This window comes from Dermacentor variabilis, chromosome 7 (genome assembly GCF_050947875.1).
Source record: "Dermacentor variabilis isolate Ectoservices chromosome 7, ASM5094787v1, whole genome shotgun sequence".
NCBI classification, from domain to species: Eukaryota; Metazoa; Arthropoda; class Arachnida; order Ixodida; family Ixodidae; genus Dermacentor; species Dermacentor variabilis.
Genome location: NC_134574.1, coordinates 46576301 through 46594393, shown reverse-complemented (window position 1 = coordinate 46594393; position 18093 = coordinate 46576301). Strand labels below are relative to the sequence as shown.

The window sequence follows — 18093 nt, the reverse complement described above, 5'->3', positions numbered from 1 at the left end:
GGAGCCCGGGAAGCTCGCCGCCGACGGGCCTGTCGCACTTCGCGGGCCCTAAGCGGTGAGCGTCTTCTGCACCCCCTCTCCCCCACCCCCGCTGTCGGGGCGGGGCAGCTGCACCAGGCGGCACGGTCGCGTTCAGCCGGAGTACCGGGAGAACACCACCGCGATACTGCGCGTGGCTTAGTCGTCTGTCAGGTAAGAGCCGACACTTCGACACAGCGGTAAAATTAGTTTCGATTTTCTCATTTAGGGAGCTTGAGACGCGAGTCAGGATATTTACAAAAAAAGTTTTATTGGTCGCCGCAATAGCGCTGTGCTAAGCGCTTTAGTATTTCCTGAGCATATTTTGCAGAGCGTCTAAGCTGTTCCTGTATTGATTTTCAAATCATTACTTTAAATAACTCCAATTTCAAACTTACATACGCGCTACTGGTAAAGCGGTGGAGCTGTGTGTAAAGGACACATACGAGTCTTCTCATACAAGTGATAAAGAGGATACTTGTTCGCCATGTCTTTCCACTGTATACTGAGCTCTGGGCACACGAACATCTGCCACAATGCTTAACTCGGCAATGACCTTATCATAGCGCCGGACGCTGTTTTCAAGCCGAACGTGCATCTAGCAAGCACCATACGCAAGCGCGCACAGCGATATCTTGCCACTTCATGCTGCGGCTGAGTCAGAAGAAAAAGGAATAGGAACTTAATAATTCGAAATTATTATATGACTCATAAGGCGGAAAGCCTCACTGTGGCTAACTTGTAGAGTTCTGTGGCTTTGCGCAGGCTGCAATTCCTGTACATTCGTGACCCTCTCCTTTGTTACGTTTTTGTGTGTTGTTTTTAGGGGGTGGGGCGAAACACCCTAAACAAAGGTAGAAGAAAAGGTGTGCATAGGAAGACAAATGCAGACTATTCACACGGCGATAATCCTACAGGACAGTGATTTGTGTGCCGACGGACCATACTCAAAGCCATTCTGTGGCACTGAGGAATGAAAAACGTTGCCCTATCGCCTCGACCAGGCGTTCTGAACTCAGCTTAAGGTGCTATGCACCATTGGCTCTGCCAGTATAGAGTCGCCTTATGTGTTCTACTTCCAGCTAGTGTTTCTATATATATTGTTTGTAAAAACGTTGTAAATATAAATTTTGTTAAACGTTCATCTCTGTCTACTTCAGTACATCTGTAGCATCCTGCGGAACTATCGACGATTGCGATATCATTTCTGTTGGTGCATCTCGATGTTCGATGTTCGAGAGGGAGGAAGAATAACCTTGGATCCTCACTGGTGCAGTCGACAGGAGTATAGGTTCGCAGGACAAAGCCAGCCAAAATAAACACAAGCAATACATCGCCTCGGGTGAAGAAGGAGGCTCCAACGGCAGTTTTCCGAGCTCTGAGTGATGCCGTCTAGAGATACTTTGTCGCATGAAGCTGTGGCGACTGTATGCCGCATACATTACGGCCTTACTGGGAAGATAGTGGATAGTGGCAACAAACTTTACGACTGATGACTAATGTGCTGACTACGAAAACAGGTGTGCGGATGTAGTGAGCTATTTGTTTTCACTTTCTCTCGCTCCTGTTTTTGTGTTCGCGCCAAAAGAATGTCAATGGGCGGGAGGGGAAGTTTTGGAGATAAGTGTGGCTGGAAGGGATGAGCTATATCGGTAGGGGGGCAGGCGAACAAGACATGCAGGACGATCACAAGATCACTCAGGAGCGCCGCTAGCAGCTGCGATTTATGCCAAAATTAGCACATATAAAGCAAGCGCGAGCTTTGCAGTAGCATCAGATAATGAAGGAGGAGCCGTCTTAACTAGAGAGTAGACCTCAGGCATTTCAGGGCAGAAATCTTCCCAGTTTCAGGATCCCACTGGAATGCAATGATGTAGGCAACACGCCTCCGTTGCGGCGCAGGAGCAGATGCCAACGGGACAGAGCTGGGGTGCATTCCAAGTGCTTTGGCACTACTCGGACGCTTCTACTTATGTGGTTTCCGAGTACAAGCTCGAGGTATTTGTTGGCGCGTACGAGACAGCATGAGAGCGAGGTGATGTTAGAGTCCGAGGTCGAGAGCCTAGATCAATTCGACTCAACACATGCCATTAAGGTTCATGAGGTGTGGTATTCTACTTTCATGCCTGAGGAAAGCGTTCAGCGTGAGAGTGCTTCTCTAAGATATGAGGATAAAGAGGCTCATCGAATACAGTGGCACGGGCAGACGAGGTTCGCCTTTCACGCCCAGCGGATGAACGGCCGCAGGATTAGGGGCTGTGCGATGCTCTTTAGCGGATTGAGGGTACATCCATCCAGATAAGCCCTAACGTGAGGAACGCCGCGATCACGTAAGGTATGAGCCCGCTGGTGCGCTGTGGGGACAAAGGCACCGCGTGGACCAGCAGCGCACTGCGGTCGCCTACGTGATCGCAGTCGCATCGGCATCGCAGGAAGCGGCCAAATGACGACGGATAACCTTGCTACAGCTGTGCGGAGGAAACACTAGCAGCCAGGGAGAGCTGCCGGCCACTAGAGTATTTGGGCGACTGAGGTGCTTGAGGTGGTCTTGGACTGGGGTTTGGTGCTGCTATGCACTGCACACCGGGAGCTCATCCGCAAACGGAAATAAGTGTGCTACTGTGCGGGTCGCGGTCCCAGATTATTTTCTACTTTTTCGGTGCATGTATTTGACCCCGGCGGCCAATAAGCGGCGACGGAGTTGACTGCCGCCTGTAATGCTCTACGTAAGCCGGCAATGGGACAGCAGTCACTCCAGATTTCACCTGGTCGATATAATATGGTGTCGACAGATGTAGATTGTGCTTGTTAGGCAGATTACGGCTCGACCGCGATCAGGAGTGAGTGGGGCCACTTCATTGTGTGTGAGGTGCAGAGTGATGTACATAGGAACATTAGGTGTGCTTACAGTGTGAGCTTTCGATCGTCGATCGTCATTCTCACTTTCAGTCCTCGTGTGGACAACCAACTGAATGAATATGTTGAATTTTAGTTGTTCTAATTGTACTTGAATTTTTCGAAACACAAATATTGCCTTTAAGCGGACAGCAAGTTACACAAATCGAGCCTGACGCTCAGACAATCCTGAAAATCGACTGTCTTCGAGTTAACACAGTTACTCACATTACGCACGTGAAGCATTGCTTTGGTGATTAACTGCACTGACATGCGGACAAAATACTCAAACGAAATTATGACACGGTAGCTGTACGTCTATGCACGCAACGATAGCTGCTTGCATAATGAACGATTGCGTCAAACTTACCAAAATATCAATTTTCCCGAAGTGCTCCGCAGTTTCTTTCACAATAGCGGTGATGTCGTCAGCCGAAGTAATGTCTCCTTGTATGACCAAAACCTGCACGTACATTTGCACAGCACATAGATATAAACTAAAACATATCTTATTCAAACTAATGGCATAAAGCTTGTGCTCTGATTGCGCTACGCCAGTAGAACAACTCCAGCTATGAGATTGATTCTACGTGGAGCGTGCAGGTTAGCAGCTGATGAAAACGAAACATTTGCGGTTTCTCCAATGACAGAAGGTTTCGAGCGTCTATATTGCAGACGCGTAGACCACGCATGGCAGTGGGCGCGGCGCTGTAGCAGCACTATAGGACACAAATATCTATTGTGGGTTTCTGTGTGCCAAAACCACGATCTGATTGCGAGGCACGCCCTAGTGGGGGACTCCGGATATTTGGACAACCTGGCGCTCTTTAACGCGCACCTAAATCTATGTATACATGCGTTTTCATTTTTCGCCCCCATGGAAATGAGGCCACCATGACCGGGATTTCACCCCGCGACCTCGTGCTTAGCAACACAGCACCATAGGAAGTATGAAATCCCGGCGGGTAAACGATAGCACAGACTGGGGGCCGCTGGGTTTTTTTCTCAAAGCGCCTGACACCTACTGAAGCTCGCTACAATACGTTCGGGAAGTAGGTGTTGGCTATGTATTGTATCGCAAGCATTTTCGTTCTTTTTTTCTTGAAGGCTGCCGCTTTTCCATGCTGACCAACCACAAGCCGCTTACCTTCGTTTTCAAGAACAATAGCTCCTCGTCCTCAGCGCGGGAGTTCGGCAACTTTCCTTCATCTCCGAATTTTCTACGAACGTCCGCCTACGTCTGGGACTGAAAATCAGGCAGCTGACTCAGTGCTGCGGATCGGCGCTGTGCCTGCTGGCCCTGTGGGTTTCCAAGCTCTAGCCTTCTTCCAGCAAAACGACCCCGAGCGGTGCTAGTTGCGGGAACATTGTTCGTCTCTCCAGCTGCGGAGGTGCTGCTTCCATACGCAAAACATTGGTCACGTGCCACACATCACCGGCAGCTCCTGAACCGATTGTGGACCATCAATTTTGACGGCGAATATTCGATTCACTTCAGTGGCTCTGCCATACTGGCTTAAGCTTCAGCCTCTTCTACTGGGCAGGGATCAACAAAGATGTTCGATGCTGGGCAAGACGCTGCCAAGGCTGTCAAGCCGTGAAAGTGACCCGGCACGCAAGTTCAGCACTGCCGCTGTTTCAATCACTAGGGAGCCATTTTGACCATGTGCATTTATAATAGCTTGGGCCTCTTCCGCCCTGCCAAGGTTTCAGGTACCTCCTCACGTGCGTCGACGAGTACTCAAGGTGGCCTTAGGCGACGCCATTAGGGGACATCACGGCCGAAACAGTGGAAGACGGATTTGTTGCTACGAGGGTGTCGCGGTAGGGTTGGCCTGTGCGCATAACTATTAACCCACGCCGACAATTCCATAGCTCCTTCTTATGCCCTGCGACAGCGCTTGGCATGCACCTTAAAGAACACAGCTTGCCAACCATAGAGCAACCGCATAGTAGAGTGTCTCCACCGACAAGTGAAAGCGTCATTGACCGCCACGCTCGACAGACAGCCCTTGGTGGAAAGGCTACCCCTAGTAGCACTGGGTCTGCGAATAGCAATCAAAGATGACGTTGGAGTCAGCGCCGCTTAGATGTTCTCTGGGTCAGCAATCCGCGTTCCAGGCTAGCTTTCCTGCCCCTAGCAAGGCACTGCGCCAGCAGCCATGCAACACTTAGGCTGCCTTCCAGGTTCGACAACCTACGTCCTGCACCCCCACATATCATCCGCGGTGAGCCTGTTCTTAGATTCCCGGCAATGGAGGCAATCAGGCGCGTCTTTGAATAGGGCGACTCTACCAAATCACCACTTACTGTTTCGTATGAAAGAGCCTCCTTCCTTTTATGTGGTTCCACGTTCTGAGAAACATTGAAGACTGACGTGCGCGGCATAGAAGAGACAGCGTCGTGCGCCTTCGTGAAACCAGCCTATCGTGAACAGTAACTCTTCATTCCTTCCACCATTCACACCTAAGCCCTCGGCATTCCAGGAAGGCAGTCCTGGTAGCGACTGTCTCTCATTATACGACTTGCCTTGACATGGGGGTCATTGCTCCCGCAATATCTTGGAATGGCGTTGGCTGCCCGACCGGTGCGCCACCACTGCCACGCTGAAAACCTGCTTTTACCTTTGAATAAAGCCAGTCGACAGTCCGTTCTCAAGCTGTCTAAACCTATATTCCCTGCTTCCGCCAACCCGAGCTTCGAACAACGTGGTCGTCTCTCGATCACTTTTGACGACTTCAATTTGCCAATAACCAGTCGTGAAATGTATTGGCGAAAAGTGATGTGCATTGCAGAGCCGGTCTAATGAGCGGTCTTTCCGAGGGAGAATGTTTACATCCTTCTTCGTTATTTTCCTAAAGCACCTATAGTAGACGCAGAAGCGTAGCACTTTATCCTTCTTCACTGAGACCACAGGAAACGCCCGCGGACTTTTTGAGGGTTGAACGACGTCGTCGCACAGCATCTCGTCAAGTTGTCTTATACCTTCTCGTTATTATGTCGGTACTCGGTAATGACTCTACCGGAGTGCAGGAGCGATTCATCGATTGTTATGCGCTGCTCGGCAACTGGTTTTTGGTGAATCTTCGACGACGTATAAAATTAGTCTGTATTGTTGGAGAAAACATTCAAGCTGCTTTTGCTTACTCAAAGATAGGCTTGGATTTACGTCGAAGACTCGTTCTGAAACTATGGTCGTCGAGCTAGATCCAGCAGAATCCTAGACGGAAAACACATTTTTCTACAATTTCCTCGACGAATGCATTCGTCGTACCCTTGTTGCGTGCTTGAACTCCTCGCTGAAGTTGCTAAGCGCCACTTTCCCCTTCTATTTATTTTTTTTATTTACAGGCACTGTCGGTCCAAATCAGGACCAAGACAGGAGGGGTAAGAATATATTAACCTACAGCAAGCAGTGAACGGAACAATAGAATACAGTGATACAGCAATATATGCCCTATTGTTGAAAATATTCGGACAATAGTTCGGAAAACTGCTCACGGGTCCCTGCGTTTACAATGTTTGCAGGGAGACAATTCCAGTCACGTGCTGTCGAAAGGAAGAATGAGTACTTGTAGCAATGCTTGTGAAATCGATTTTCCTTAACGTGTCTGGTATGTTTATTTCGCACTATGCGGGTCTTCGATTCATTTATGTGGCGAGACTTATCAACAAGTAGCAGTACATTAATGATTAAATAGAAAAGGCAAAGTAGTTTTTCCTCCCTACTGACATTAAGTAGGGGCAGTTTGCCCTCGTGTAGAGTGATGTTACGGCGTCTTTCTGGTGGTATCGGTATTAAATAAACCGCAGTGCACGTCTTTGAACTTGCTCCAGTTTTGACAGTGAATCTTTCAAATGCGGATCCCACACTTCGCATGCATATTCTAATATTGGGCGCACGAGCACTTTAAAAGCAGCCAGTTTCGTGGCTGGAGATGCTATTTTAAGGACAACTCGATTATAACCTAATCTCTGGTTGGCTTTCACAACTACTTTTTAATGTGTGGTGTCTTCCAAAGGTCAGATGTAATTAAAATTCCGAGGAATTTGTACTCGGTTACGCGATGAAGTGGTTCACATTGTAGAGTGTATGTGAATGACAGAGGTTCATGTTTGTGTTTGACGGTCATACATACAGTCTTTGCAGCGTTAAGAGACTTCTGCCACGGGTGCCACCATTGGTGCACATTTCCTAAGATGTTATTTAAAAGTATATGGTCACTAATAGATTTCACTTCTGTATATATCACACAGTCATCTGCTAATAACTTCGCTGTAACTGTGGCCGATTCTTCGATTAGGTCGTTAATATATACCAGAAACAACACAGGCTCAAGAACTGAACCTTCAGGCACGCCTGATTAGACATCACAGACCCCGGACCTATTTTCATCAATACAGACGAAATGTCGGCGGTCACAAAGTCCTCCACCCATTTGACCACACCTGTATCTCCTAAAATAGCCTTTAGTTTAATTAACAGTTTTCTATGATTACCCTTATCAAATGCCTTTTTGAAGTCGAGAAAGATCAGATCTATTTGGCCCTTGCCATCGATAACTTTGCTGGAATCGTGAACATCCTCTAGTAGTTGTGTTACGGTTGACAAGCCCTCGCGAAACCCATGTTGATAGTTACTAAGAATTTTGTTCTGTGACAAGAACAGCCCAATGTACTTAGAAACAATTTGTTCTAGCACTTTACAACAGCCGCATGTTAGCGCAATGGGCCTATAATTGGCAGTAGACGTGGTGTCACCGTCTATAAATACGGGTAAAACTTAGCACATTTTTCATTCTTCAGGAAGTGTGCCTGACTGTAGTGACTACGTGGAGATAATGAAGAGGTACTTTGCAGTCCATTCAGCATACCTCTTTAAAAACAAATTTGATATCTCATCAGAGCCTGCCGAGTTCTTTGTATTTAGCTTCAGCAGCAAGTTTAATATTCCTTCTTACGTTACCCCCCGTTCCTCTGCAACTGGCAGCTGTTGGCGTACCTCAAAAATTGACTGCTTTCCATCATCACTGGTGAACACACTAGCAAAAAAGTTATTGAAGGCGTCCGCTATATGACCTTTATCCTCAATAAGTCCCTCTTCTGTGCTTATTTTACGGACTACCTTCTAAGTTGGAGCCAGGTGCCTCCAAAACTTTTGGGGTGATTCACGTAGAAAAGTATTCATAGCGACACCCTAGTACTTGTCCCTGGATTCCTCCATCATTGACTTTACCTGTTTACTTAAGCTTGACATATCACCACGAAGAGCGGAATTATGTGTACGCTTATAGAGTGCCCTACGCCTTGCCACTTTTCTTTTCAGTTGTATGATCTATCTCGTAATCCATGAGCTGTGCATTCGTTTTGTTTTACATTTGAGAGATACATAGCGGCCTATACATTTGTGAACCGTTCGCTTAATGTTTAACTACAACTCATCGATATGCGCAGATTCATCTTGACTTAATTTTTCAAACTTCTCAAAAGAGAAGGCTAGTTTATCTATTATTGCAGTATCATCAGCTTCATTAAACTGTCTGTAATATGAAACAAGCCTACGGACCCTTGAAAAGGAACTTATATTGTCTGTAATATGAAACAATCCTACGGACCCTTGAAAAGGAACTTATATTTAAAGACAATCCTACAATCGAGTGATCCGAGATCCCGGGCAGAATGTCAACTCTATAGTATCTCGATAGAATGCTATGACTTAAAAAAGAGGTCAAGAACAGATTTGCTATTACCGCAGACCCTAGTTAGTCACGTACTACTTGTGTAAGCCGATGTGGAAAGCATATATCTATAATTGCTGAGCCTGCGTCGCGTTCTCGCGTACCCGTTTCCATTTCGTCCCATTCGACGTCTGGAACATTGAAATCCCCCGCTATGATAATGTTTTTGTTCTGAACGTGTAAATCATGCAGTTTATTATACAGTGCATCAATACTAGTGGCAGTACTTCCCGGAGCGTGATGTAGGCATCCCACAATCAAGTCAGGGCGTCCAAGAATTTTGCAACATATTGCTGCAATGTCGGACGGTTTGTAAAGGACCGTACATATAAGGCTGCATTCCAGAAAGATGGCAACGCCCCCACCCCTGCTACTGCGGTCATTTCTGATAACGTTATTTCCCGGAGGGCATATTTCACAATCGCGGACAACCTCATGTAGCCACGTTCCTGTTACAAATACTGTATCTTGGTTATGCTCAAGCAAAACATGCTCCAGGTCTACAGCCTCATTAACAAGGCTACGGGCAAGCCGAAGCTTGCCCGGATGTGCGTGTCAGACATTTAAGGAAGCGGTGGTTCTTGCACGTGTATTAGACAGGCTGTCAGTGACCCGATAGCGTTGGTTTAAGGCTTCATCCCATGCGCACATCATTATGTTTATCTTCATTCTATCATACACAAGTGCGACCTTCTCTTTTCTTTTTCTGTTTTCCAATGCGCTCTTCCAAAGGCATTGTCTTTTCCTTCTTACATTATGCGAGAAGTCCTCGATGAAAATATTCGTGCCCCTGAGCTTATTGCGATTGCGCAGTGCGTCCTTTGTTTTCTGTGAGGCTTCCCTGGCTCATAATGATGTGTCTTGGTCCGTTTGAAGGTTTGCCAATTCGATGTATACGTTCGACACTTGTAACTGATAGATTCAGTTTCCTCTGCAGAATTCCCACTACAACTTCCTGCTTCAAAGTTTGATCCGTTTCATTCTGCGCATTTGGAATGCCTCTGATCACAATGTTATTACTTCTGCTGAGATTCTCTATTTTGTCAACCTTTTTTATCAGTTTCGCCACAGTGGATCGCAGAGTTAACAGTTCTGTTTCAGTCACTTCTACCCTTTTTACCAGTGCTGGTATCTGACTCAAAGCCATTACGGCACTAACAATTTTGTGTTTCATTTCCTTATTTATGCTTTGATTTCGCTTTGCCCTCCTATCAGCTGTAAAAGCAGTTCCTGCGTTCGAGGGCCAGGGTTTGTGTCCACGTCTCCACTAGATGCTAGTAACAATACAATGACCTCCCAACAGTCGGCAACGAGTACACTGGTTGCCTGTGGGCTCGGCAGCACTACAAGACAACGACAGTCATCTCGAATAGACTCAGAGTAACGTTTCGCACCAACCTGTGCAGAACGCAAGACAGGGTTTAACATTCTAGTCTCTCCGGTGCTGCCAAGCCCACTGACGGCACAGATCGCTTCCTGGCTCGAAGAATGCGCCCCCAGGGTTGATGTCGATGATCCTAGGGCCTTCGCTGTCCATGCACCTTCGGCGACAAATGCCCGTTCCATAGTTCCGAAGATTTCATGAAGCTTGCGCACGTCCAAACACGAAGCAGCATGTTCCGACGGAGTAAAATCGTTATCGGCCTGTCCCGTAGCTGAACGAAGCAGCAGCAACACCTGTGTAAACAGCAAGACAGGGTTTAGCATTCTTGTCTCTCCGGTGCTGTCAAGCCCACTCCGCTCGGCTCCTCCGTGGAGCCGAGTGGTCTCTCTTTCGACCCGAATTTCAGGATCGAGCAGTAGACGTAGTTTCGATGACGCCTTCTACTTCTTCAGGTATTTTCGTACCGACACAAACGACAATGATGGACAGAGGCAGCATGCTAACTTGATGTTCGAGCCCACTCAAGGCATGATAACCACGTGAGCTCTCCGGCGGTTGCACGTAATCTTCGGACAGGGTTGCTGATGTCGACATCAGGTCGATGATTGGAGGGTGGTTGTTCACGAAGCCCATGCCGAGAATTAGGCCTCGTGAGCGCTGTTGCGGGATAGCGAAGGCGGTAAGCGAGGTTCGTTAATGAACGCTAATTCTTGCCCTGTCGGTTCCAGTCCTTGTTATTGGGTTTCCTCGAGCTGTGCGAATTTGAAGGCCTTCCCATGCAGTCTCATCTTTCCTCAACTGAGAGTAAGTGGGTTCATTCATTACGGATTAATCGGCTCCTGTGTTCACTAAGGTGGTGACTGCGTGGCCGTCGAGAAACACGTCAATCTCGGTGTTTTGTCGTCTTGCGTTGCAGTTTGGTCTTGGCATCGCATCAAGGCTGTGCAGTGTTGCCCTGTGGCAAGAACTTTGCGCCCTCTGGTCTTTTGTTTCGGCTTATTTTTTGCTTTTAGGTTTCATGGCCATGGCGGTGTGTCGTTGCTGCATCGCTGAGCTAGATCTCGTAGCGTCGTCATTGGAGGCGCAGGATCTTTAGCATTTAAACGTAGAGCAACAGTACCTCCATCATTTGCTGCGTTTAGTTTTCTGGATATGGGCTTGCGGACTAACCACGTGCTAATCAAGTGTATGGTGGGTACTGCGGTGATAGGTAGAGACCTGATGAAGGTGAAGGGTAGTTTCGTCGAGGGCTACACTGAGGGGCGGCGAGGTACTCAACGATATTGTGAGGGCGTGGGTATTCCTGTGGACCTTGAGCACTGACGGCGAACCCTCGTTTTACCAGTTCGTAGTATGGGCACAGACGGTAGACGTGGCCCGTTTCTACGTAGTGATAGCACAGGGGACGGATGTCAGGGGCGCGCCGAACGTCGCTCTTACTTGGAATGCTGTGCTGGGCGATGGATGGGCGTGCTGTTGGCCGCGGCGGGGGAGAACAAAACTTTGGTGCTACCAGGCCGTGGCGTGGAGAAGAGGGCTTGACGGCGGGCGAGGGCGGCGTAGCTTATTGCTTCGGATTGCGGATGCGGAGGTTTAAGCACTCGCAGTGATTGCTGCAGCTCTTCGCGAATGATGTCAGAGATTGAATTCAGCTCGGGCTGAGTCGCAGGGAGCAATTTTTTCCGTTCTTCGTGCAAAACTTGTCTTATTGTCCCCCGCCAGTCTTGAACTTGTGTAGAATGTGGAATTGAGCGGCGATTGATTTGCCTGGTGCATTATTCTAAGGTTCTCGTAATCGTCGCTGCCTCTGACAAAAATTCTGGTATTCTTTTCGAAGGGTTCAGCATCAGTGCGGCGAAGAGCTCTTGTTTACGGCACGTATGAGAAGACGTACTTTATTCTTCTTTTCAGGAAATTCCTCGTCGGGGTGACGGAAAAGACAAGTCATATTTTCCGTGAGCACCGCGACGTTCTCGTTAGGGGTCTGCACTGGGCTTGCAGTAGCATTTCTGCCCTTTCTTTTCTGATGACGCTTGTCAATGTCTTCAGGAACTTGCTGTATAACAGGCGCCATGTCATTAACGAGATTTTCGAGCCTGCCCTGGTGGAGTCTCTAGCGAAAACTAGACATGACGCAAGTTCTCTTCAGAGTTTCACTTGTAGTAGGCTCACATGCTCTCGGATGTCTCGAGCCAGGTCTCCGGTTCTTCCGATGAAGCTGCTGGGAATGTAGGTGGCTGCCTGGGTTTCTGAAGCACTACCATTGATGGCAACGCTGATATTATCATTATTGCTGCTCACTTGGTATTATTGTTCTACTTTGCTCTAATAGAAGACCGTGCTCCTGGGGCAAGTTTTGTAGTCTGCGGCTTACTCGATGATCCGGGGGATGCTTATGTTCTCTTATGTTTTCGGGCGTGAATCGCGGCTTTGCGGAGGCGTCTGGTATATGAATGCCAAAGTACCTCCACAGTAGTCCCGCAGTGGCGACAGAGGTGAACACAGCAGCAACACTGCACATACCCTAACTTTTTGTTGGACGAACCTGTTCATGCAAAAAGCAAGTTACAGTCAAAGCACAACGAGATTAGCGAACATAGTCGGCGACCGTCGGGATCTGATCGCCGCAGGCCCAGCGGGTCAAGCGCATCGGCTTTTATACATGAGCCGTTGAAGGTTCCACAATCATCATTGGTGTCTCCATATCTTCCAGAACATACTACAAAATTCGCATCACGCAATCAATGTACTCAAGGTTAGGTTACGACAGACAACGATTAGCACCAACGATAACATTCAAGAAATATCTGATCATTCAGGCGCGTCTCGCGTTGAGTGATAACGTTCAGTATTTGTTACCTGGTTAAAAGCTCGTCAAAAGAAAGATAAACAAGTATGCGTGTCAACATATATATATATATATATATTTATATATATATATATATATATATATATATATATGATTATTACTCGTCAATGCCGCACAATCGTTCGAACAGCCGAAATAAAAAATTCATTGACACTTCAGCCTTTCAAAACGCTCATTTGCTTCACTACAAGCGCAGTTTGCAAAGGAGCCTCTGTGAAAATTGATTTTTAAATAACACAAGCCTCAAAAGCAGTGTTACCGCTTTCCACAATGCGCTAGATTACATTTCTGACTGATGAGGCATATCCAAAGCAATACACAGCCCTCTGAAGTCTTGAAATTGCTGGATAGCACAGTCGCTACTGTCTTGAAGCTGCAATACTACATAATGTTTTGGTGGTTGAGTTGTTGTGTAATTATGAATAAACAAGAAGTCTTGGAGATATGCAAACCCGTACACAAGAAAAGAAGTAGAAATTCTGAGCTGGATGAGTTGTGCATTTGCAACCTCTCCATTTTTCGTACTAAACGAGCACTCCTATTTCTTGCGCATGCGTCTTATTCATTTTCCTATTACAAACACAGGCATTGCGCAACAAGTGCAAACCAAATAGGAAAGGGAATGGAAAACGCACACAGCGAGTCACAACCCGAACCAGCCGCGTTGCATGATACTTTAGTAAGGTTTGGGCTTGAGCTAGTCGGTATGATACCTTCATGTTTTGTCCCTGCTGGAAAACACGGACGAGAGAACACAAGCCGGAGCACTGACTGCCAGCAAAAGGCACAATTGTGCCGGAGGAAACAAGACCGCGTCGCGTTTCAATGGCACCGCTACGGGAAAGCGGATGGAAAGGAAAATATATACGCAAGCGCTTGAAACGCAGACAAGGAGAGTATGGTGCGAACATGGGCGTGGCCGACGCGCGCTGACATTTTGGGCCAAGATGAAATATTTTTGTTAGGTTTATTCTTACTCCTATAATTTTTTTAACATTCCATTAAAAACCTCTGCCTCTTATCCTCGTGCCTAGGACCTCATTGGGTCCCATCTGCGCAAAGGGTAGTTGAAGGGGGCGTTACAGATACCAGAATCCACCAACTGGAGTCCACAGAGGCATGTCGCATTGTGCTTGGACCTTTTCTTCGCTATGTCCATGACCGGCTCATATTTTGGGACGCGGAACAAAAATGCACGGAACCCTAGCCAGAAACAGCTTCGCTGCAAAATGTACCAACCAAGAGAGGGGTAGGAAAAGCGTGACCTAAGCCAGCCGTCGCTTATCATAGCACACAAGTAGGCTCGCGGCATTGCCACGAACCCTATTTTTATAGTATGGTAAATCTAAGCCCCTCTACGGGCGGCTGCAAAGCAAACCCAAAAACACGGCGCGGTCTATCTGGGCAGGGGCATGCGTTTCGACGAGATTGTTTGGCACACTTGAGTAATGGCTGATAACGGTTGACACAGAGCGGGGCCTTGCAAGCAAGCAAAGTAACCACGCTGTCGGCACCCATGGCTGCGGCATAGTTCGGGGAGCGCAGAGGACCACCAGCGCCACAGTAGCGGTCGCGCATCACAGTAAAAAGGGAGCTTCAGACCCCCGTCGCATTGCGCTTCCTCGGAATCCCCGCAGGCGTTTTCCATGCGCGCGGCCGGCTGGCGGATGTGAACTTATTCACAGTTGAGGTTCCCCTAATGGGCGTCAAACGCCGTGATGGGCGTGCGCGTCTGACTTCCGCGGTGCTCTGGTGGGTGCCCTTGGAGAATGCGTGGTTCGGGTCTGGACGCGGGCAACGGGGATCGCGTGGCATCAAGCAGGCGCGCCAGCCTCATTACTTTTTGTAGGTTTGCACCGCGGGCTGACCGGCGTATGGATTCTTTGAACCGCACAAGATTCGACGGTTTTGTCTCGGTTCCGAGGCGCCGTGGGAACGTCTTCGGCTTACAACCCGGACACGGGGCCGACCTTGGCGGGTGGACAATTATCCCGTGCTCCTCTGTGCCAGTTTGGCTTGCAAACAATTGCTTGTTTAAGGCGCCGCATGGCCTTCAGTTTCTTGGAATCTGGTCGTGTCGCGCACGTGTTCGAGCACTGAAAACATGGTCCCGACCTTTTCTGGCTTTTAGGTTTTGCGAATGTGTTTTGTTGGTCATTGCTTGTTACGCCAGCTGTGCTCGCGGGCCGTTTCTCGGAACTTGCGACGTGTACAGCTGGCGTGACCCTCATCCCTTTCTTGTTATATATTGTGTATTTTGGGTGAGGATTCTACACTGTGAACTGTACTAAAAAAAGATGTTCTTTGATTGATGGTTGTTCGACTGGCCAATCACGCACGCAAGTTCTGCTGAACGCACTGATTGGTGAACGGATTGTCCAGTTGGGACTCAACCGGGCGGTAATTCGGCAGCAACAATTTTGGGCGGAGCGTTGCGTCTAGAAAACGCGGCCGCGACGCTCCGATTGGGAGTTCTGTACCTGGCTTCGGTGCTAAGCACCATCGGCTCTGGCGAAACAGGGTCGCCCTATGTGGTCCAAACCAGTGTAACTATTTGTAACCGATGTACTGTGAAAACTATGCAATCTTGTAACTGAACTTTGTAATTTTATTTGTAAATACAAGTTTTTGTTCGTTCGTTATTGCAGCGTCTTTGTCCTTCGAGCCTAAGTCACCCATTGAGCCACCTGTGCAGACCGTCTCTGACGGTGCGTCTCGGACGCCGAAGTTGGGGGTAAATTTCAACGAATCAATCGATCGATCGTGGCAAAGAACTCTTACTGGCGCTGTCGACAGGATAGGTTCGGAAGACAAGCTAAACGCTGTCCAGACAGCGGTATATCTGCCAGAGTGGCCTCCCAAGAGCTAGCAGCACCTCCGGTGTCTGCAATTGGCTCAAGCCTTGGAGGAGGAAGCCCAGCAGCGAGACATCGCTAGGCGACGCACCTCAGCGACTAAGACGTCGAGGCGCCGACTGAACCCCAACAAGGAAGCCGCCCGAGCGAGAGCGACGCAGGAAAATCTGGACCGCCGTCCACCAGTGATCCTCGTCTGAAAAGTGAGTTTCCTTTCCTCTTACTGTTCAGTCACTGCGGGCCTTCAGAGCTAATCATGATGCAGAACGACACGGAGGAGGAGGATGGTTAAAGGGAGAGGGGTAGCAGTGATAGTGAAAACGAGCTCTTTCTGTCTGAGCGGGTGATGGAGTTTAGACTAAAAATGGCTGAGGAACATCGCCAAAGTCTTGCCCTTGAACTGGAGCTCACCAGGGCACGTATAGCGTCACCGTCGAGCAGCTGGGGCGGCAGTGGCAGAGCAATTGAGAACGACAGAAACACGGAATGGCGTAAATATTCAAAAGTATTAGTCGGTGCTTTCCCCGAATTTCCCACACACGCCGAGGTCCCCATTTGGTTCGAATCTGTAGAGCACACCTTGGAGGCCTTCGAGGTGCCGCGAAGCTGTTGGGTGTCAGATAGTTTTTCCGCTCCTAGCGGAGTGCATTGAGTACCTGTCAACACGTCTGACTCCCGCACAACACCGTGACTATGAAGCTTTAAACGAAGTCGTCCTTGATGAGCTGCAGTTGTCTCCCCTTGAATATAAAAAAAAAAGTTTTTTTGAGGTACCGAAGCGGAAGACCGAGACGTGGAAGAGTTTCACGACTCGTCTTGCCAGTTACCTAAATTTTTATGTGGCGTCTAGGGACGTGTCAAATTTTGCGGAGCTCCTAGAACTCTTGGTGGCTGACCAGCTGAAGACAGTGTTGTCGGTAGAGGCTCTCAGGTACGTCAGGCTGCGAGAGGGTGCAGGGTGGTACAAGGCCTCAGAAATTGCTAGAATTTTGCAAACTTTTGAGGACGCTCACGGCCGCGTAGACATACCTAAGGGGCAACCCCGGGGCGCTAGCAGTAAAGGCCCAGAAATTACAACTGAGAACCGCAGTAGCAGTGGTTTGGTTTCGCAGCAAGGACAGAGGACAAAACCAAAATCCCAGTATCCACTCGTAGGACAGCAGAGGCCAATAATTTGCTTTGAGTGCGGGTCGGCCGGGCACATTAGACCAAATTATCCGCGCATTCGCGAAAGGCTGGCGCCGACGGCCGCCCAGCAGGAACAGCCAGAAAAGCTCGCCGCTCGGGTCGCGCTAGAGAACCCACCGCTTGTTGTGTGTAGCTCTCAATTGTAGGGGCCGAACAATGAAGGCAATAGTCGATACGGGTGCAGAGATAGCTGTAGTTCGCGAAAGTGCTGTACCACAGGAATTAGCACAGTCGTATGGCAGCGTAAGTCTCCGCGTAGCATTTGGTGAACGAGTTGAAGCGATAACTCGTAGCGCTACCACTGACGCTAACACAGGGCCAACCCGTGTTTTCCAAATTGGAGGAGGCGACGCCAGTATTGTGCGCACTCGCGGATAGGCTGAGCGTGAGCGCGGATTGCCTGCTCTCAGCAGAGGACTTGAGCGCGCTCCAGCAGAGGCGGGACGAGGCTTGCGAGCCGCCCACCAACAAACTCCCGCCGAGCAGCAGCGAAGAGCTGATTACAGCCGTAGGCCTAGATGGGAGACGCTTTAATCCAGAAAACCCGGTTACCGGTACGAGCAGGGCCGATGCGCTGCATCCGAACGAGGAAGGGGCACAAGAAGAATCCAATAGTAACTCCGATACAGTGAAGGGTGATGCCGTGACGTTACGTAAGGAACGAAAGAGTGACGCGACTCTCAGCAGGGACTGGAAAAATGCGGAAGAAGGAAGGGGCGGCATTGCCGTGATTGATGGACTGCTTTACCACCGTGACCAAGTATTGGGACAGCCGGTAAAACAGCTAGTTTTACCTACGACGCGGCGCGCTGAGGTACTTAGTCTCGCCCACGAGTCATGCTGGGGCGGCCACCTTGGCTGTCGCAAGACGAGAGCGAGGATTAAGCTTTCTTTCTTTTGGCGAGGCGTCGAAAAAGACGTTCAGGCATTCTGCAACAGTTGCCACGGGTGTCAAATCAGAGCAGACAAAAGACAAACATGAAGACCGAGTGCCCATCACGCCTCTAGTAAGGCCGCAGTACCCTTTACAGAAGGTAAACCGAGACGTTATAGGGCCGATCGATCCCCCGAGCATTCGCGGCCATCGCTACGCCTTGAGCATTATAGATCTTTGCTCGCGCTGGCCTGAGGTCGTGTGCCTCACAT

At 48.9% G+C, this 18093-nt stretch overlaps 1 protein-coding gene and 1 pseudogene across 1 annotated transcript in view; one reads left to right on the top strand and one right to left on the bottom strand.

Annotated features, from left to right (window-relative positions):
- The window catches only part of LOC142588614 (putative oxidoreductase SERP2049), a 68923-nt gene that overhangs the window by 34095 nt on the left and 16735 nt on the right, over window positions 1-18093 (bottom strand). Inside the window, exon 4 of the mRNA XM_075700449.1 lies at window positions 3284-3376. Within this exon, the coding sequence (XP_075556564.1) occupies window positions 3284-3376 (93 nt within the window). The remainder of the gene's footprint in view (window positions 1-3283; window positions 3377-18093) is intronic.
- Window positions 11257-17929, top strand: LOC142588114 (uncharacterized; annotated as a pseudogene).